The 21,954-nt window shown below is 36.1% G+C and overlaps 1 protein-coding gene across 8 annotated transcripts in view; it reads right to left on the minus strand.

Annotated features, from left to right (window-relative positions):
* Positions 1-21,954, minus strand: part of ADGRB3 (adhesion G protein-coupled receptor B3) — an 857,936-nt gene that overhangs the window by 417,734 nt on the left and 418,248 nt on the right. For all 8 annotated transcript variants that reach the window (XM_017345224.4, XM_002714524.6, XM_089333072.1 and 5 more), the window contains 2 exons: positions 10,427-10,495; positions 5,806-5,914 (listed from right to left, as the gene is read on the minus strand). In XM_017345224.4, coding sequence (XP_017200713.1) covers positions 5,806-5,914; positions 10,427-10,495 — 178 coding nt within the window. The remainder of the gene's footprint in view (positions 1-5,805; positions 5,915-10,426; positions 10,496-21,954) is intronic.

Here is a 21,954-nt window from a genome sequence, read left to right on the forward strand (position 1 = left end):
CTCAAACCAGGCATGCTGACATGGGAAAGAGGCCTCTCAAGAGGCGATTTAGCAGCTGCATCAAACACTCACCCCAGAGATAATATTGACCTAATGAATATTCCCTTTTATTGTATAAGATTCATTTAAAATAATTCCTTTGGGACAATTGTGACTCAGGAGTGACTGAGTATAGTGACATTTATCTGCAAAGTAAACCCTTGTAGATAACAATATCAAAATGTTAAGAGTGTGATCCATTGAAACCACCCTAAAGAGCTTGCAAATTTAAAGCCAGTTCATTGTCTATGCACTTTTCATGGAGAAGTTTCATGCTTTGTCATCAATAATCACATACAATTTTTCTTAATTCTAATATTCTGAACTTTATTAGTAATTGATATTAATTAGAATATTCATTTTGAAACAGTCTCTCCTTCCTGTTAATTATATAACACTGATTTTATACTGCCCTATGCTGGAATTCTTAGAATTGCTACCTCTAACCATTTTTACTATGATAACGTCCATGATTCTTTGTTTTTAATGTAGACAACACTTTATGTCTCTTTCCTCTCATTACTTTCTTGACAATTGGAAAAACTCCTAGGACTTCATCACCAAATATTAATTATATATTAATATTTAATCACCAAAGTACACTTTCTGTACTGAAACCCAGGATCTTCATTTATTGTTTCACTTAGTGGTTACATTTGTCTAAACATCAACATGTGAAAGATACTCTCAGATATTTTTCTCCCCATATATCAATCAGTTGTGGAATCCTATCTATCAGTTCTAGCCTCAGATGGTGTTCAAATTCATAGACAAATTTTCATTTCTATTCTTCCTCCCACTAATTCAAGTCTATTAACTTCTTCATGGATAACCAGGAAAAGCTTTATTATTATAGGTAGATTAGCTATGTTTGTACTCTTCCCAAATCCCAATAGAATCTTTTTTTCTGCTCTACAGTATGTCTTACTAGTGCCTCCTTATTGTCTTTAGAATTCAGAACCATGTTTCAGTATAGCACTCTGAGTTTTACTTTTTTTTTATTTGTATAATACATACTGTTTTTATCAAAATAGACACCTTATCCCACAAACACAATTTCAAGTCTCTTTACCGTATTTGCTAAAGAAATGTTCTGGAATGGAACCATTTGTTTGTTACTCAGTGCCTTTTTATTCAATTGCCAATAATCTAGACATCCTCAAAATCTACCTTAAATTTTTCCTTTCTAAGAAGTTTTCTTGATCCTTACACAGAATAATATCTCTTGGGATTAATCTCTAATGTTTGGATTTATTTGGCACATAGCAAATACTAGTGGTATTTATTTATGTATAGAATCATTTTATATAAAACTAGAATATAATCTCCATGCAGGCTAAACAGAATTCATTTACTTTAATGACCAGGATCATTTAACAAAGGCTTTGCATATGATAAAAGATAAATTCCTTTTGCTTTTAACTGAACATAATCAGTAGGCTAGCAATATGCAGCATATCACTGTTCTGTCTTGAATTTAGTTCAGTGAATGTAATTCGAGTTCTAAATTCAAGATTAAAACAATTAATTTCCAAAGAATAGGCTACTCTTATCAATAAAGCAAATGCAGTAGACTATCTAAAGTTACTGTGGAAGATGTATTATTAAAAACTTAATTTAAAATACTATACAATACTTCCTTGTAATGTTTGACAAATTATCAGAACAAAAGAGATCCACACATGTGCCCTGGTGTTCCAATCATGTAAGATTGCAAATATTGTATTCCTTATTTGAAATTGACACAGCTGAGTCTCAAATAATGTACTTTTTTCCTTGTCAGTGTATCATCTTCTTCAATTTCTGTGATTACCTCAAAAAATGCAAATATTTCCAAATCATGAGATCATTTTTTATCATTTAATTCTACTTTCTGCTGAGGCAAAAATTTAAAATGCTAAAGGAATGGATAGTTCCAAGAAAAAGAGAATGGTTAGCAGGGCAGAGAGGACACAAAACATGCAGAGTGAATGGAGATTTAATTTGACAATTCAGAGTGTTTCCAACAAGAGTTTCAGAAAACTGGTGAGAGAAACATTGAATTGCCTGGGATGTAGAGGAAATGTTTGAGGAGTAGGGAAAGAGTTTAAATGATTCTTCAAAAGAATATTTTTGTTTGAAGAAAAATAATGCCCTTTTTATTGAAAAAATAATTTTAAGTACTTTTATTTGTTTTTATTATTTGAAAGAGGGACACAGATGGAGGGAGGAAGGTAGGAACAGAAGGCGAGATGGGGTAGCGGGCAGGGAGAGAGGCAGACAGAGAGGGAGAGGGAGGGGGAAGAAGAGGGAAGAGAGAGAGAGAGATGGAGAGAGATCGATTCCCCATCAACCAGCTGACTCCTGAAAATGCCTGACCATCTGAGACTGGGCCAAACTGAACTCCATTCCACTATCCTGTGTATGTGGCAGGAATCCAAGTACCCGGGCCATCGCCTTCTGTCTGCGGAAAATTCCTCAATATGAAAAAAACCTTCCAGTCTGGCATCAAACTACAGTCAGTTAAGTCAGTCCCTGGGCTAGGATTTAAGGAAATCAACAATGACTAATATGTTGTTTCAACAGTCAGTATAATGTTTGGTATTTTTGTTCATATAACTTAAGCTTTAAAAAAAAAAAAACAGATTAATTAGAGATAGTGTTGTGGCACAGTGAGTTCAGCCTCCTCTTGGGACACCTACATCCCATATAGAAGTATTAGTTCAAGTCCTGGTTCCTCTACTCTGATCAAACTTCCTCCCACCTGGGGAAGGCAGCAGATGATAACTCAAGAACCCGAGTCCCTCAGGCCGGCACTGTGGCATAGCAGGTAAAGCTGCTGCCTGCAGTGCTGGCCTCCTATACATACCGGTTAGGGACCTGGATCCAGCTCTCTGCTATGGCCTGGGAAAGCAGTAGACGAAGAACCCAAAGAAACTCCTGGCTCCTGGCTTCAGATCAGCACAGCTCCAACCATTACGGTCAATTGGGAAGTGAACCAGCAGATGGAAGACCTCTCTCTCTGTCTATATTTCTCTCAGTGTGTAACTCTGACTTTCAAATAAATTAATAAATAAATATTTAAACAAACAAACAAACAAACAAAGAACCTGAGTCCTTGCCACTCTCATGGAAGATATAGATGGAGATTCAGGTTCCTTGCTTTGGCCTGTCTCATCCCTGGATGTTGTGGGTATTTGAGAAGTGAACCAGTTTTTGTAGGACCAGTGTATGTCTGATTCTATGTGTGTGGTACTCTGTCACCCTAGTTTTCAAATAAATACATCTTCTAAAAAGTACAGATAACTGGTGCTACGTAAGCAATAAGAAGGTTGAGCACTCACACTGTACTTTCACAAGATTGGAGTCAATAGAGGATGACATTGGTTTTTTGCAGTACTGAATTGCTTGGAGTCATGCTTAGCACAACCCTTAAAGCTTTTGGATAGTAAAGGAAGTAGAAAAAGCTAGATAACATAATATCATTGCAAAAAGTAAGATAGCATATTTTCAAATATACAATATTTATAAGTCAAAAGAATATTTAAAGCAGTACTTTAGATAATCTGATTTGCTATTACTCTAAAACCCTAATAAATGCAAGTTTAAGCTTACTACACTCTGATATCTACTTGGTTTTCCCTAAGGTTTTTTTTTTTTTTTCTCAAACACTCTTGAAGAAATGGCAAGTATTGATCTGATAACACTTTTAATTAGCAAGGCCCTTTATAATTAGGTTAACATTTACAGAAAGAACAAGAAAACAATAGTTCTTTATTTTTATTCCTCAGATTTACTTCTAAATCACTTTGCCAATTGTTTAGTCTGGTACACTTTTCCCTCTTTCTCTTTTGCCACCCACCAAGGACCTTACTTAGCTCTTTCTCTAGCTTGAATGACCAGCATCCCTGGACTCTATCTAGGTTCCTCCTTCCAAATGCCCTTTAAGTCACAGCCCACCATGGCAATGCTGTCCTGCAGATTTTGTTTCCTTCCTTTGATCAACCACTTAAGGAATGGACACAATTTGGATTTTCTCTGATTTCTGACTTCATCCTTCACAAAAGTACTATCTTTGACTCCTTTTTAAGCTCAATGCCCACAGGAAGGGATAACTTACTCCATTTCTAAAGTAGCACAAGATGCTTCAAAGCCACTCAGGAAAAGCTTTGCCCTCAAAGTGGCTCAAAAGGTGAATGAAGACATCAGTCTAACTGGTGAGGCCTTGTGCTGCATGAAAGGAGTAGGGAGGCATCAAACTGTACCTGATTTTTAAGGATTCCCTCACACTTTCCTCAATTGAATGATTTTACTGATACTTAGCTAAAACGTATTACAATCTGAAACCACATGGTAGAAGGCAGCCTAGTATCAAACAAATCCCTACAAGACTTGAGATCCTTTAGAAGAAATTAAGTATAAAATGAACCACTAAAAGCTTTAACCACAAAAATATTATACTGAACCTCCCTAGTTAACACCCAATGAAGGCAGTGTCTATGCAGCTGGCAAACTAAAACCTAAATGTCTTGTGACTAGGAACTTGGGGATAAAAAATTTATTTAAACATACTGTTAACTGTAGTTCAGTGATATTTATCTGAAAATTATTAATATATAAAAAGAAAATCTTTCTGAATCATGTAAACATGAAAAAGCTTTAAAGAAATGAGAGTATTGTAAACCTACATCAATTCAATGTGCATAATAATTAAGAAAACCATTTGTTTGCTCCTAACAATTTTTTAACTGTAAAGACAAATGAGCCAGTAGGCTAATATGACTGCTGTTGGCTCAAGGTGATTGTGGCAGCATACAAGTGTGTATAGGTTTAGATTTTCTCCCTATTTTAAGTGACAGTGTTGAAGAAAACTAAGGAAGAAACACATTTTCACTTCATGTGTTTAAAATTGCAGACTGAAGGATCTGAGAGACCCATTGTGTTCTGAAGGGCATTCAGGAAATCTGATAGCAATAGCATCATCATCTTGACTCCTGAAGGTATCTGATATGTTCTACAACACACAGATTCAGGACTTACTTGGGAAAACCTAGCATTAAGTAACTTAGTGTCCTCATAAGTAATGAATGGAAGACAATGAAAAGTAGGTTTTTAAAAATCCCTGAGTATAAATATTCAAAGTGAGGTTGGATATCAAAGAGCATTTGCCAACTAGAAAAAGCAGTGGTTGGGGCTAGCATTGTGGTGTAGTGGATTAAGGTGCTGCCTATGATGCCAGCATCCCATACGTGTGCTGGTTTGTATCTCATCTGCACCACTTTTGATCCAGCTCTCTGATAATGTCCCTGGGAAAGCAACAGAGGGTAGCCCAAATTCTTGGACCCCTGCTACCTATGTAGTAGACCTGCAGATGCACCTGGCTTTGGCCTGGTCCAGACTGGCTGTTGTGAACCAGGGGATGGAAGATCTCTCTGTGTCTCTCCTTCTCTCTGTAACTTTGCCTTTCAAATAAATCAATAAATATTTTTAAAAGGGAAAAAAGATGTAGCTATTAGGCTTTACATATATATGTACAAATAGGCCTACAGGTATCCATATAAATGCATGAAAATGGATATAAATGCCTACTGTGTGCATATGTATGTATGTGTGTACATATTTATATAATGTATCCATCTGATTGTACCCATTTAAAAATCAGACACCAAGTCTCCATAATATATTCACTCATATGACAAGAACATTACATTTAGGAATGTATGTTGCAGATACTTGCAATGCTTTTACTTTCTGAAAGATTTTGCAAAAGAAATTCCTATTTCTTACCTACATTTCCAGTCATTAAGTATGAATTCTGAAAGTCCATCATCCCCATTCCAACAATATGTATAAAATCTTCAATCACCTGCATTAACTCTATTGAGCCTGGATAAATCTAGAAAAACAAGCAAACGTTAGATGGAACAAGGAGTCTATAAGAAAATATATAACTGGAATTTGAAACCTTTACATAATGAGATCAAAATGATGTCAGATCAAAATGAAGAAATTTCTGCAACTGGCTATAGCTGTATTTTTTTTAATTAATAGTTGAGGATGACATCAGGCATCACTCAGTAAGAACTTGGGAAGTGATATTGAAGTAATTGGTCTGCCATAAATCTATAGAAATTATGAACATCCAATAGGTTGTCTACTCAGAAACAGCATGACATTACTTTTGATGCGCTCATTATGACATAGAACATGTACTGAATTTTTTTATTTTTAGTTTAGCATTTATATGAGATACACAAGAAGAAAAAAGCCATTATTATTACTATCATGAGAATATTTACAAACTATGCAATCTATTACATAATAAATAAATATCTTGGTAGAAATATTCATTTCTATTAATTATAATAGTCATTGGATAATAACATTTAGCAATAAGTTTAGGATTATAACAACTCTAGTGTAGGTACTCTACATGTCCATAAACAAAACAAACCTATGAGATTATTATACATACTTTAGATACGAAGCAGTAGAAACTGAAGGGGGTTAAACAGTATAACTAAAGCCATATTGTACCTGTTAGTGACTTAAACTATATCTGTCAATCTATCTGTCTATCCACATATCTATCTATCTACCCACCTACCTATTGTCTATTCATACTTATGACCACCTAGCTATTTACTTCCTAGATACCTTCCTACTTATAAGGCTATCTGCCTCCATGGCCCACATATTTTTCTTTATAACATGGTACCTCATAAAGTACAAACATTTGAGTGTTTTCTTAAATACAACAGGATTCTGGCAATAGTTCATAGTGTGTGGAAAGTGAAGGCCATTAAAAAGGACACATGAATTTCCACATGTGCAACCCATAAACCTTATAAAATCAGCCTGCATTATATAACCACATTAGAGAAGAAAGTCTTTTGAAGTTAGGTTCATTTCTTGTAGCCATTCAGCATGACTGCAGCTTCTAGGCACGAAAAATTAAGTGGATTTTAGAGAGTTCTGGCTGCTTTGTATTTGCAAAGGCAAGTGCAGAGGGGAAGACATACTCTGATGAGCAGAAAAGCATATATTCAGAAGGGACTGGACTACAAGGAAAAATGGTTTGATCAGGTCAGGTAGCAGGCACACAGTGTTTATTTTATAAGTGCTTGTGGCTGTGAACATTTAAAAATCACACACGATATCCATGATATAACTACATATACTAGAAGATATGGTAAATAGATCTTACATTTGGGAACATATGACTTAGATGGTTGCAATTTTAATTTCACGAAGATTTGGGGGGGGGTAAATCCTGTTTCTTATCTACATTTTAGTCATGAAATATGAATTGTGAAAGTTCAACATACCCATTCTAACAATGTGCATAAAATTTCCATTGGCTATAAAGCTTCCTGCCACTACTGCATTTTTTCCTGTTATTGTGTAGCTGTGTGTGTGCATTGTGTAATATAAGAATAGATACAAATTAAAAAGGAGAGACTTAATTTTCCCTTTTGAAAATAATAAGATTCACACTTTCTTCCTCTCCCATCCACTCTCTTTTGCCTTTTTATACAGTATTTACTTTAGAAAGTCAGTAATTGTTAAACTCTTCCTCTGCCTCTTTGATATGTATATACACTTTATAAAAGTTAAATAGCCTCCTACCAGCTTAAAGATCCAGGAATGTTTCCCTTTGAAATGTAAACATCAAGGGAGATAGTGTCCCTCTCCCTTAGAAGGGTATAGAATGGTAGGACCCGACTTGAAAGGTCATCAGTCTTCCTTCAAGTTGCAAAATTACCTCCAGTCATAAAGATAGAGAAGCTTATTTTTCCTTTGAATACAGCCAAATAACCAACAAGATGGTCACCCCCAGATACCAAGTAAATTTAGGATGGAGTATGTGTGACAAATGGTGCTGTCAAGTCCTTTTACTCAAGGACTAGTTACTGTGTGTTTTGAAAACACTTAAACCAAAGGTTGTCTCTGTCTGGTTCTAAAAATGGATACGGTTTCTTTCTGTCGTAGGGGATTGCCTATGACATGCATCACATTCTGGTTTAAATGTTTATCAGCAAAAGAAATGTTCCTTTTTCTCTACCTCTGCGGAGAGGATTTTAGGTTACAGATGAAAAAAAAATATATTTTCCCCAACAGCAGTGAAATGTTGTAGAACAATGCTTGGCAAACTTTGTTTGTAAAGGGACAAGGAGTAAATATTTTAGTCCCAGCAGATGGAGGGAGTCTCAGTTGGAACAGTTCAAATCTGAGTTTATTGTACAATAAAAGGCCTTAAACAATATGTAAATGAATATAGATGACTATATTCTAATATGTTATTTACAAAATAAAGCATCAGGGTTAATTTGGCTGGCTGCTGCCCACTCCTGAGCTAGAGACACATATTTTCAGTATCACAATGAAATACAAAACATAATACATAACTAAAATGACTTGTCTTGATTGAAATGCATTTGTTAATTCCATGTTGGTTTTATATAAAGTAATGCTTTAAAAAGTGTGTATTTTTTCACTTTAGTACAAGTACACTTGATCTTAGCCAAAAGGTCGAGAAGCAATAGTACAAGTATATCCTTCAGAGGATACTTTATCTAAGCATAGTTTCAGCCTTTATAACTGAGGCTCATGGTTAACTAAGAAATTCTGAAATTACTTTATTGTTCAAAATTATAATTTATTTGCAAAACTTGGTATAATCTTGATATATAATATAATCTTGGAAGTCTTCTACAATATAATCTTGGAAGTCTTCTAAATCTTCCCTGTATGTTCTTGGAATATCAAGCAACATTTTTTTTATAATTCATTTAGCCATCTTCAGCTTAAGTTCTAAAATAACCTTCTGATGTTAATATTCACCATTTGACTCAGCTAGCTTCCCAAATGCATACAGAACTCTGATTTAGATTTTCTTTTGTTGAGGCTTTTCTAAAATAAGAGATGCACAAGGGCTATTTTTGGTAGATATTAAACAGCGCTTATTTCTGAGAAGTCACTCTTTGTGCCACAAACTTGGAGACTCATTCACTTATTATTTGACTGAGCTGATGGCATTACATTTAGTGAAAGCTACAAAATCAGTTTTTTAAATTTAAGTCATTCAGAATAGCATTAAGAATCATGCATAATGAGAAAACATTTAAAAACTAAGAAAAGAGCTAACTCAAATTCATAAGTTAAATAAGTGTTGTATGGATTCAAGATTTTCCATTAATTAGAAATTCTGCCACCATTGATTATTTGTACAAGTTAAAAAATCACAGTAAATAATGTCAATCTTTTTTTAAATAGGGTATTATGCATTTGTTCTAAATATGTCTGTAAATAATAGTCTTTGGCATTCTAGAGGGATGTGCTTAACCTCTGCAGCTTTTTTCCAAGGAAAGACACAATTTTCTTAAATGGAGTGAATGAGGCTGTCCTCTAGATGAAAGCCAAGGACAAATATGTAATTCAAACTAGTAGGAAAAGACAGATTTGGGGTCTCAAGCTAAAAGGTGACTTTTCTTGCCATGCCAGAAGCACAGAATTTGTGTCTGATAATGAAGTGGACCCACACTGAACTATTTTTAGAGCTCCTATCACAATAGGAATAAAGGGCAAGTTTTATTCCTGAAGGCCCAGAATATGATTATAAGGGGAAAAAGAGATAGTTCACTTGATCCTCTGTAAATATTCATTCTTTTTTTTTTCAAGATCCCTTGTTTAGTTTTTTTTTTTTCTTAACAAGAGTCAAGTAGAAGATTTAAGTTTCCATAGGATCTTTAGAAAACATGTTTATTCCTCCTTTCTTGACTCCAACCCACATTTTCTGTAATTTACAATCATGTCTGTATATCACAATGGCAATTCAAGTCCTTTTAAAACAATAATGAAACCAATAAGGTCACTTGCTGCAATGATAAGGCACAACAGAAAGAGAAAACTCAGAATATAAATTTTTATGAGAGTTCAGTTTTACAAATCTCAGCTTTGAATACAATGTCCATCAAAGATATGATCCAAATCATATGTAGTATTGTGTTAAATGTAAATGACTTGACTGGTCATGCCCCCTCATTTTCCCTTACACTTGTGCTTTTAGATTTGCTGTTTTTTCCCATCATTTACAGACTGAAAAGAAATTGATTTGTAAAGTACATAGCTATTATTTATTTTATCTCTAAGTTAGAAATTACTTAAACTTCCTCAGTTTTTAATATTATATATCTATATATCTACATCTATATCTATACTATTTTTTCCATAGACTGATATTATAAAAGATCACTTGTTTTTTCTAAAACTATTAACATATAATCCTGGGAGACTTCTAAACACTTCCTTTTATGTACTTGGAATATCAAGCAACTTATTTTTCATATTTTTTTACACTTCATTCAGCCACCTTCACTTTATGTTCTGTAAATAACCTGAAACTTACCTGTTGTGCATCTTCCCATTTCTCCTTGTTTTCTTCATCCAGAAGGTTGCTAACTATTTGAAAGAAGTTCTGTGAATTAAATTAGATATAATTCATGTTATATGGGAAAATATAGTTTTCAACCACATACAATGATTATGCAACAAAGATTTAAAAAGCTTTGTTCTATCACTTTATGGTCCTAAAACAGTAGGGGGTACTTCTTTTCTGTACCAGAATATTAGGATTTCTACATAACTGCATGTCCTTAAGGAAAAAAAAAAAAGAAGTAAAACACTTTGACTCACAATTATTTCCTACAGAATAGTCTCCAGATTCTATTCTTCACTGCCATTGTATAATTATTCCTCACAAATAAGTACTGATACTTTTGTAATGAAAGACACAGGTATTTGTCTCATAAGTTATCCTGTTGATTATGGGCCATGATTGCTACTTATACTACTGCTTTGAAGAACATTGTAGTAAGATGATTGACTATGCACAAACTGGAAGCAAGATAGGCTCTCTCAATTAGATCCTGATTCTGTCCTTCCTGGCTAATGTACTTTTAAAGTACCTATCGATACTAACTGAAAGAATTAAAAAGGAGAGAATGATCCAACAAGGGAAGCAGGATACACAGCAGACCCATAGAATGGCAGATGTCCTAAACAGCACTCTGGCCTCAGAATCAGCCCTTAAGGCATTTGGATCTGGCTGAAGAGTCCATGAGGGTATTTTAGGCATGGAAAGCCAAGACACTCTGGCAAAACAAAACAAAACAAACAACAAAAAAACCCACCTAAATGAAAGATCTCTGTGAGTGAGATCCCAGTGGAAAGAACGGGCTATCAAAGAAGGAGGTGCCTTTCTCTGAAGGGAGGAGAGAACTTCCACTTTGACTATGACCTTGTCTAAATAAGGTTGAAGTTGGCGAACTCAAGAGGCTTCCATAACCTTGGCACCCCATGACAAGAGCCTCGGGTGATTACTGATGTCATAAATAAGAGTGTCAACTGTTAAATCAACAACAGGAGCCACTGTGCACTTACTCCCCATGTAGGATCTCTGTCCTTAATGTGCTGTACAATGTAAATTAATACTATAACTAGTACTCAAACAGTACTTTACAATTTGTGTTTCCGTTGGGTACAAACTGTTGAAATCTTTACTTAATATATACTAAATTGATCTTCTGGATATAAAGATAATTGAAAATGAATCTTGATGTGAATGGGACGGGAGATGGAGCAGAAGATGGGAGGGTTGCGGGTGGGAGGGAAGTTATGTGGGGGGAAAAAGCCACTGTAATCCAAAAGCTGTACTTCGGAAATTTATATTTATTAAATAAAAGTTAAAAAAGTAAAATAAAAACCATGACAGTTTCAAAAAAAAAATAAAGTACCTATCGAAACTATCAACTGAAACTTTCTAAGTTCTAGGCAAATAGCATATAACTGCTCTATAAATCTAAGGTATTTTCAAATTATTACTCGTTATTTTTTGGACTTTTGCCAGCAAAGCAACATGGATGAATGAGTGAACACATTAAATGTTCCTATTAGAGTTGCAAATCCTTGCCATTATGCTTGTCTCTGATTGTTGAAGAGTTTATTGGCTTTATCTTCAACTAGCAGCACATAAGTGAGCCCTGTGTTTACTCTTTCCATGTAGATGGGCACATTTTAACATTCCTTTTTAATTCACCATGGACACACAAAGAACATCAGTTAAGCTGTTAGTGCTCATTTTACATTTAAATTTTACATTTACATTTACATTTTACATTTACAGGGAGATATTTTTTACTACTCTCACAGTATGCTGTGCATTAAGACACAGGAACCAGGAGAGGGAAACCAGGGTACCTAAGCAGGGACTTAGGGTCACAAGAGACCCAAGAAATATCAACTGAAAGCATGGGACTTTTCTTCAGCTACACGAATGATGGTTGCTCGGTTATGTGCTCAGAACCCTCCCTGTCTAAACTAGTTTGTACATAATTTAGTAGGAGCATTACTTTATATTGATAAATTACTGTAGGGTAGAACTCCAAGGGTGGAAATAAGCCTGATTTATTTGTCTAATAAGTCTTCCTCTAAATCTAGCTTTTCAAAAACAAGCATTTTTCTCACTTGATTTTAGCCAAAAGGCCTAGGAGTGATAGCATTTTTCTTTAATTCCAAATAAATTCACCTGGGTGTTTTTAGATGAAAAACAAAGCTGCTTCGTTTCCTCTTCTCGTGTGGTTTGAAGCTGTTAGTATCTATATTTAATTGCCCTATTTGTGCTATTTATTTTAATAGTTCTTAGCAATCACATGGTTGAAACATGTTTTGAGTCATAACCTCTATAAAAGTTGCAGAATATTTTTTCAACTGTTGAGAAAATTGCAAGTCTCTTTTAAGTTTGTTTTTAATTCATTTAACCTTTTGTACTACCAGCCATTTTTTTACGAGTTAAATTTTCCTTCTTCAGGTGTTAACATTTTAAGGCCTTAGTTCATTGAGCTGTAACTCTACCTATGGCTAGAAAGCATTAACCTTCTGAATTCTCCAATTGCCTGTGGCTGGTTAACTCAGTGGGGGACACGGTGCTAATGAGGCAAAAGTTGCAGGTATCATCCCTGTGCATGCCAGTTAGCTATGCTGAGGTCCATGACCTCGGTCTACATTCTAACCCTTACCAGCTTTCATGTAAAATGCATGCTGCTGCTAACTAGGGACACCAAGAGAATAGGAGCAATTTGTGCAAATGCATCTCTGTTTCTGGGAAAACATTTTGCAAATCATGTTTAACTGAGAGCAGGTCAATGACTCCTTGCAATACATGAAGGCCATTGGACACATACAATTCCTCGATGAAAATAATAAATCCTGAGTTCAGTTTTTTAAATTGTAAGAGGGTAGACATAAAAAAACACAAATTATTAAAATGTACAATGTATCAAGTAAACATAGAGAAAAATTTTGTATTATTCTTCAAGACCAAAAAATGGGATTTACTAAATCAGAGTGGAAAGGCAGTAAAATTAAGGTTTTGATCTGACTGTTAATTGGTTTCAGAATAATCAGTAGTAGTGCCTCAACTAGTGCTGGCTATGTTGGGGTGCAGTTAAACTTGAATGTCTCAGCTGGTGATGAAGCATTTAGGGAGAAACAGAATCTTCCTAGTTCATCAGTGTACATTTAGCCCATGTAATGCCTTGCCCAAAGTAACTATTCAATAAAATTCTGAATTTTTAAAGCAAGGAAATAATGAAGTTACCAAGTTAGTATACTTCAAGTTTTCTAACAAGATTCAGTACAATCATTTGAGCTGGCTCTATTCTAGCTTGCCTCACACACATTAAAAAAAAACACACATTAATTATTACATATATTAATTCACTTTAAAATTTGCTCAAATATTATAATGGTAGACAGAATGAACAGTATTTTGAAGAGGGGACTCAAAACATTTCGAACTACTTGACTAAATTTTAATCAAGGTATGAAGTTATTTTCATGGTAGCAAAGCCACTACTTGCTAAAGTTCTTTAAAAGCTCTGCAAATGGTGATAATGTCTCGATTGATGATTTATGAATTGGGTCACTTATGTCAGTACATGAAATGCATCAAACAGTAGGTTTCATGTGCCAGTGTGTGAACCAGTTCTCATCTCTATGACCCAGATTGATTTGAAAAACTGATTGCTCAAGTGCAGTCTGAGTTGTTTGAAGCTTGAACTTGGCAAATCAAATAATTTTGTCCATGGATTATTAACTGTATAGTTCTGGCTAAGTGTTGCCCACCTATGCTTACTTCTCTAATCTACCAGAGAGGAATAATAACAGATACCTGGCAGAGCTGTTGGGAGCTTGGAGCTAATTCTTAGCACAGTGCATAATGCATGTTAAGTGCTTGATATATGGTGGCTTTATAATTTTATTCCCACTATATTATCTTTTATATGACTGGCTGTACGATTTGTATTTATAGGCATATTATGGTGAGCAGGCTCCTATAAAGTTGATATAGATGTTCACAACCAGTGGCACTCTCTCCTATCAACATTTAATATCTGTTCTTGTCTCAGCAATATGAAGAACACAGAACTGAGCTGCGGGGAGCAACTGGGAGCAACTCGGACTAGACTAAGTTACTGGAATTAAGACTTATTCTATGCATCTGCTCTCCCACAATATGGCGCTGGGAGAGGAGGAAACAGCTTCTACACAGCTGCCTCCAGTTCAACCAATAAACAGCAGGACCTGCTCCTGATTGGAGGAGAGCAGCATACTCGGCGTGTGGGTAGCAGAGTTGGGATTGGTGGAAGAGGACTATAAAGGAGGAGAGAGACAACATGCACCAGGAACATCTGAGGGAACACCTGTGCAGCCCCCGAGAGAGCCGGCCGGCGGTGTGCCGCTCCCCCGCGGAAGTGGGGAAAGTGGCAGGGGGAACCGCCCTTCCACGGAGGTGGAAGGGATGGTAGCCAACTCGGGAAGAACCAGCAGCAAACCCGGGGAGGGCCAAGCAGATAAAAGAACAGCGCAGGGTCCTGTGTCGTTCCTCCAGGAAGAGGGGGAGCGACATAATGGTGCCGTGACTCGGATATGAAGCCTAGGCAGGGTTTAGTGTCGTTCCTCCATGAAGAGGGGGAGCGACACTGAGCCACTACTAACTTCAAGGTCTGTAATTTGGTCAGCAGAAAGCTCTCCTTCCTCAGAATATGCTCTGCTAGAAGGGGTTTTCAGTGTAGCTATTATTAGACACCTATATGTAAGAGGCACTGTGCTAAATGGCTGTGAGACACAAAGGTCAAAGAGGCATAACACTGATTTTTCTTTGCAGGAAGTATTATGAAAATTAGTGTAGTAAATGTATGTTATAAAAAGAAGCACAAGTGCTTCTGCAACATTCAAAGTGCAAGCCTTAGATTTTTCTTTAAGAGACAAAAAAGAAATATTTTATCTTAAGGAAAGCAGAAAGTAATTCTTTGTTTTATTTCTCATGGGCCTCCCTTTGCAGATTTCTTATGAATTATATAGTTTTCTACAAATATGCTAAAGCATATCTTAGCATTTAACTTTTGATGAATTCATAATGGAAAGAGAAAAGAAAACAGAAAATGTGTTCTCCATCTTAACTCAGAAGCAAAATGCTTGGACACCAAGGGAAAAAGACAAATTTTAAGAAACAAGATTTAATAATATAGAGCTTAACACTTGGAATGTGATGGTCTTGACTATAAATATGGGGAGTGGCTGTATGAAAGACTTGAAGGCTAAAGAATCAAGTAAAGACAAAGTATTTGGAGAAGGATGCAAAGCAAAGGATAGATAATTGATCCACAATCTAGAGATCAGTTGATGGCTGCAAGACTATGTATGTCTAGACTCTTGTCTCTCCAATTTTGTCATATGCTATCCAGATCTGTATTCTCTATACTCTATGTTCATCATAGTTCTTTACGCATATCAAACTCTTTTTTGTCCTGCCTGTAGATGTACAGGGGAATTTAAAATGGTAAGTGGAATTAAAAGAATTCATATTGATGTAAAAGCTTTTTCTATCTATGCATTTTTTTCATAATAGACATTTTCATGAACTACTTAAAGACCTCTTATAAACACATGCAATTCTCTTCCTCAGACTGCTATTTCCCATCCTTTACTCACATAACTCTTTCTGGTCCTTCATGTCCAGGTTTACATGCACTTTTCTCAAAGGAGGACTTATCAGATCACCATCCATGTCCCCTAGTGTATAGGTTTTATGTATTCTCTTTTTTTCTCATTGCATGGTGTAATCTTGTTTTGAAGTATACCATAATTTATAATTTTATTTATTTGTATGATGATTTATTTATTTAGGGCTTTGTCATTTACCACCCTATAATCTATCATGGATTCTTTCAACTTTGTGTACTCTTATGCCCCAAGTACAGAGCATCAAAAACAAAAAACTGTAAACACATACATGAATTGACTATATGCTTAGATGGGTAAATTAACTGTATGACTACTATGTTTAAAGTAATGGGTTATACATTCATAGAATTTATAAAGATGATTTTCATCTAATTTTATTCTTCATTTCAAAATCTAACACCATTCTCCACTAGTGATGACCACAATGCCACTATTGTTCTCAATGTGTCCAGGAAATGAGATCTGACAGTAATTTTTACAGACAGGAAAACTGGTTATCTTGAGTGAGTATGGTATCAAACTCTTCCTATGGTACTTTTAAGTTCCAAGGCCACTGTGGAATACAGATACACTGAAAAGTCAGAGAGCTTAATAATGAGGAAGTAGCTGTGATATACAAGTCTAGTCCTTAGATTTAGATGCAATAAGACCCAAGATAGGGGCCTCCTCTTCCATAAACACAGATAATTTTCTTTGCTAAATACAGGGAGGCTTCCCTATGCATTACTACTCCTCACCTTGCCCTGGAAGAATGCATTTGGTAATACAAGTATCATTTTTGTCTAGCTAAAGAATCCCACATAGAGTTACAAAAATATAACCCAGGCAGTAAAGTGCATGGAGCTTTGGCAAGGGAAGAAACTGGAGAAAGGAACAACACTAGAATGGCTTTATCAATAGTCCAAAGGAGCAATTAGGAGTTAAAAGGAGAGCAGTTGATGTAGAAATGGAAAGATAAGGAAATAATGGGAAATACCTGAGGTAGAACGGTATTTACTTCTTCAAGAAATATGTCTTGAATGTCTTCTCCAAATTTGGCACCATTCTAAGTGCTGGAAATATAACAGTGCACAAGACACATGGGGTACCTGCCCTCATGTAGTTTATACTCCAGTGGGTGAAGAGTGGTAATGAACAAATAAATAAAGTGATTGAAATGGTTTTAATGTGGCCTCCTCCTCAAAATTCAGATATTGTCAATGTGATGGTGCTAGGAAATTGTGGCTAGGCCACAAGGGCTCCTCCCTCATGAACAAGCTTAAAGCCCTTACAAAAGATGCTTAAGTATGTGCTAGCATTCCCTTTTGCCATGTAAGGACACAGCCTCCCATCCCCATTGGGGAATGCAGTAACAAGTCTCCATCTTGGAAGCAGACAGTGGCCCTCACCAGACAATTAAACCTACCAGTGCCTTGATCTTAGATTTCCCAGCCTCCTGAACTATAAGAAAATAAATTTCTGTTCTCTATAAGTAACTCAGTCTCCGGTATTTTGGTATGACTGACAAATGGAATGAGACAGTAACAAAAAAAAAGTAATATGTTGGGGCCGGCATTGTGGTGCAGCCAATGAAGCTTCTGTCTATGACACTGGTATCCCACATGGGTGCCAGTTCATGTCCCGGCTGCTGCACTTCTGATCCAGCTCTCTGCTAATGGCTTGAGAAAAAGCAGTAGAAGATAGCTAAAGTGCCTGGGCTCCTGCTACCTACGTAGAAGAAGCTCCTGGCTTTGGCCTGGTTCAGCCCTGGCTGTGGCCATCTGGGGAATGAACCAGTGGATGTAAGAACATCCCTCTCTGTCTCTGTCTCTCCCTCTCCGTTTGTAACTCTTTCAAAATAAGTAAGCAAATCTTAAAAATATAATGTTATATTAATAGATTAACTGAGGTAGGTAGGGGCGTGTGTGTGTGTGTGTGAAAGAGAGAGAGACAGAGACTGAGACAGAGAGACAGAGAGGCTATCTTCCAGAAAATTATGGGAAGAGAAAGTACAAACTCCTGATTAATGGACAGTCTGTATAAGTTTGGAAATAAAAAGAAAGACAATATAGCTGGAGTAGTTCCTGTAGGACAAAAAAGACAGGGGTCAGGCCTTGATCTCACAGTAGTTATATGATAAATTCCATTATAAGTTAAAGTCTAGCTTTGGGCACTGAATTGAAAATAAAATATAGGGCAGTAAGAGCAAAAAACACGGAGATCAGAAGGTAGTCTGTCTTAATTTCTGAGGCTATAGATTACAGTATCTTGATATAGGGAAACAAAAAGATACGAGTGATAATGAATCGCACTGGAAACAAAGTGTAGAATCAAAGATCGTCTTTGGTTCTCAGCTTGGGCAATACAGAATGATGATGCAGTTAGGTATGCTGAATACCATGTAAGAACAGTGTTCAGGAGTCAGATAGCGACCTTAGTTTTGAACAAGTTGAGTATGATGACTCATTATAAGGTTAAGATAAGGGGCTCAGCAGTCAGGTTTAACCACAAGCCTGGAGCCCAAGAGGTAAAATAGGTGAATAATTAATCTTAGTTGGCAACAACAGCCTTTGGGAATAAAAAGCAGGATTACTAGTTACAGAGTTGGATGGGATAAAGTCAAAGTTAAAATATTGGAGACAGACTTGAAGAGGAGTAAGTAAGACAATTGAGGAAGCAAGAAGAGAAGCAGATCGTCAAAGTGTCAGAATAATATTGAATTCAGAAATAAGGCAACCCACTGGTGAGATCAACCTAGAGAAGGGTGACCATTCTCCACATAAAAATACAAAGACAGTTCAATATACAGATCTACAAGTCTCATTTTTTTTCAGCCTTGGTGCACTTAGCCAATGACATTTGCCATGTATAAAATCATGGTTACAGATTAAAGCAGAGATTAAAGATTCTCTGTGATCTAGTGTGATTTACTTTGCTACTAGTCAATTAAGTATTCAGAAATAAAATTGAGTAACATAAACATTACTATACAAACCATCTCAAATTTTTCCTTATACAAATTGAGAAAAAACTAAACAGTCCTCAAAGAATGCTCTATTTTTGTAACAGACAGACAAAATATTTAAAATTTATAAGGACAGAGTCACACTACTGTGGTTTAGATATTTTTATCTAGAATATTTATCCAAGCAGCATATCAATTATCCATTGGAAATTAGAAACTATCAAAGGATTCAAGAAGGCAGCTTCCTGGCTAGTTTCAGGGTCAAGAATATATGGAATAGGGAATTTAAAGGCAAGAAAATGAACTTCTAGAACATGAGAAAATGAAAGTCAGGTGCTCATCTGAAGTACCTGGGATATTAAGGCCAGTAGAGGAATCAGCAGCAGGGCAAGAATACTGGACCTGAGAGCTGTGGTCAGAGGGCTCCCAATAGCAGGGCTGGACTGACCCAACTCAGCCACTAATCTGCCATTCCCAGAAGAAAGTGAGAGCAGGTTGTTGAAACAAATATCCCCTAACGTGCACCAGTTATGGAAAGCAAAACTAAATAAATAGGAATATCCAAGGACACTTTTTGTTTTGTTTTCCCTCTTCTTCTTTGAGTCACCTTATCACAAAAGTTCTGACTCATTTTGAGAATTACATAAAAACAGCATTCCAGGAATCATTGGTTGTCTTTAATACTAATCTCATTACTCTGCCATGATATAAGGCAGTATGACCTGTAGAGTTTCTGAATAGCTTGGATGGGCAATTTTTCAAACAATGTTACTAGCCTCTCCATACTAAGTTTGGGACCACAGACTCCAGCAAGAGGCAGCAGAGTGTGGTTTGTGGTACAGTAGATCCAGTACAACTAAAGGGAATGGAGAAGCCATCCAATCCTCAATGCTTTGGGGCATGAGCTCTGTGCTGCTTTCTAGCACTAATTTAAAAATGAAAGGTAATAAACAGTGATGCTAATAAGATTAAATATGCTAACTGATTATCCCCCTAGATGCAGCCTGGTAAGCAGCCAATGTTAAATATATATATATTTATATAATATATAATAAATAAATAAATAAATAAATATATATATATATATATATAAACTCTGTGTGGCAAAATCATCATCAAATCCAGACAGGTCATGCTTCTTAAGCAAGGAATGAAGTAAGCAGTGTGCCTTAATTTTGAGCAGGCCTGGATGATGTGTCCATTGACCACCACATGAGAGACACATCCTCATAAGACAGGTTTACCCCTGGAGACACTGCAGGCAGCACCAAGGCAATTACTGCAGTACAGTGTCTGGCACACACCTTTTCAATAAAAGGAATTTCTCTCAGTCCTTTAAGATTCCCTTTGTAGACTGAAATGCAGCTCTGCTAACTACACATCAAATCTATATGCTGAAACCCTAATACCCAGTTATCAGCTTTACTATATTTGGAGATAGGGATATTGGAGGAGATGAAGCTGAAAAGAGGACATTAGGGAAGACCCAAATTCAGAATAACTGGTGTCCTTACACAAAGAATAGATTGGAACACACAGAGGCACCAGGGATGCATGTGTGCAGCAGGTGAATAGGGACCATGTGAAGACACAGAGTTAAAACAGCCATATGCAAACCAAATAAGCCCCGTGCAGCCAAATCTGCTGAAAAGTTGAACTTCTATCATCCAGATCTGTGAGATAAATGTTTAAGCTACCCATTCTATGGTATGTTATGGGAGCCCTAACAAATAGGTACATTCTCCAATAATATGTTTTAAGATTTGTGCTAGTAAGTAAAATAACAATAGAAAATGACTGTTTATCTTGTTAATGCAAATCTCAATACTGTTTTGACTTTGAAAGCAATTATGGAAGATTCTGAAAGGGTAAAGTCACACATTACAGGTTTTATTGTATTTTTAAAACTCAACCCAAATCATTGATTCATATTATGGGACATTTATTTGGTGGTGGAATGCACTATGCATCTTTTTAACACTTCTTTGCCTCTCCTCCTGTTCCCACATGGTTGCTGTGTATGCATACTCCCAGCAGCTATCTTCTAAATATTGTTCATGACAGGGTTTAATCAAGTTGATTTATGAAGCAAGATTTGCTGCTTAATACTTTGCCCATTTAAGGGAGTTATTAGGTATGGAATCTCTTATTTTTGTGTTAATAATAAGGACAAGGTTTCAATGCCAGCTATAAAGAGACACTAGCTGTACAAGGTTTTCTTTTTACCGCAGAGAAACAATAGGAAATTCTCTCAGGCCTTTCAGCATTGAAAACAGCTACCATTTCTGACTGAGAGTGGTTGTCAGCTGGGAGTTATGGTATGGGCTGCCAGTTGGTTTCCACAGTCAGGAATCCCAGTTATTGATTTAAGCAATTCTCTACTTGCTCTCAAACTCTAAAATGGCCTGGCAGTGTTGAACTTGAAGACAAATGCTTTTTTTCTGTTCCCAATTCTCCTGACATATTCCTTACCCTATCTCCCATAACAAGTAGGGGGAAAAAAGTAATGGCCACATTTCCTTAGGTGGTGCCATGAGAAATATTATACCCTTCCTTCTTGGAAGGAGAGATACTATGTAAATATGCATTGGCAGCAGCTACCTGTGACATTGTTTTTGTTCCATCATATCAACTACATTTCCTTACTATTGCCTTACACCTTGTAAATGATTCACATAGATAATTTAACCCTCAGATCACTCTCATGAAGCAGGTATTATTGTCCCATATTATGGAAGAGAAAATTGAAGCAAATAGAGAGTAAGTAAGCACATAGTCACATAGTTTGCAAGTGTCAGAGCCACATTCAGAATTTTAGAATCTTGCTTACAGAGCAAGTACTGTTTTGTTGTTGTTGTTGTTGTTATTTTTTTAAGTTTTATTTATTTAGGGGCCAGCACTGTTGC

This window comes from Oryctolagus cuniculus, chromosome 5 (assembly GCF_051225735.1).
Source record: "Oryctolagus cuniculus isolate XC-2025 breed Fujian yellow rabbit chromosome 5, ASM5122573v1, whole genome shotgun sequence".
NCBI lineage: Eukaryota > Metazoa > Chordata > Mammalia > Lagomorpha > Leporidae > Oryctolagus > Oryctolagus cuniculus.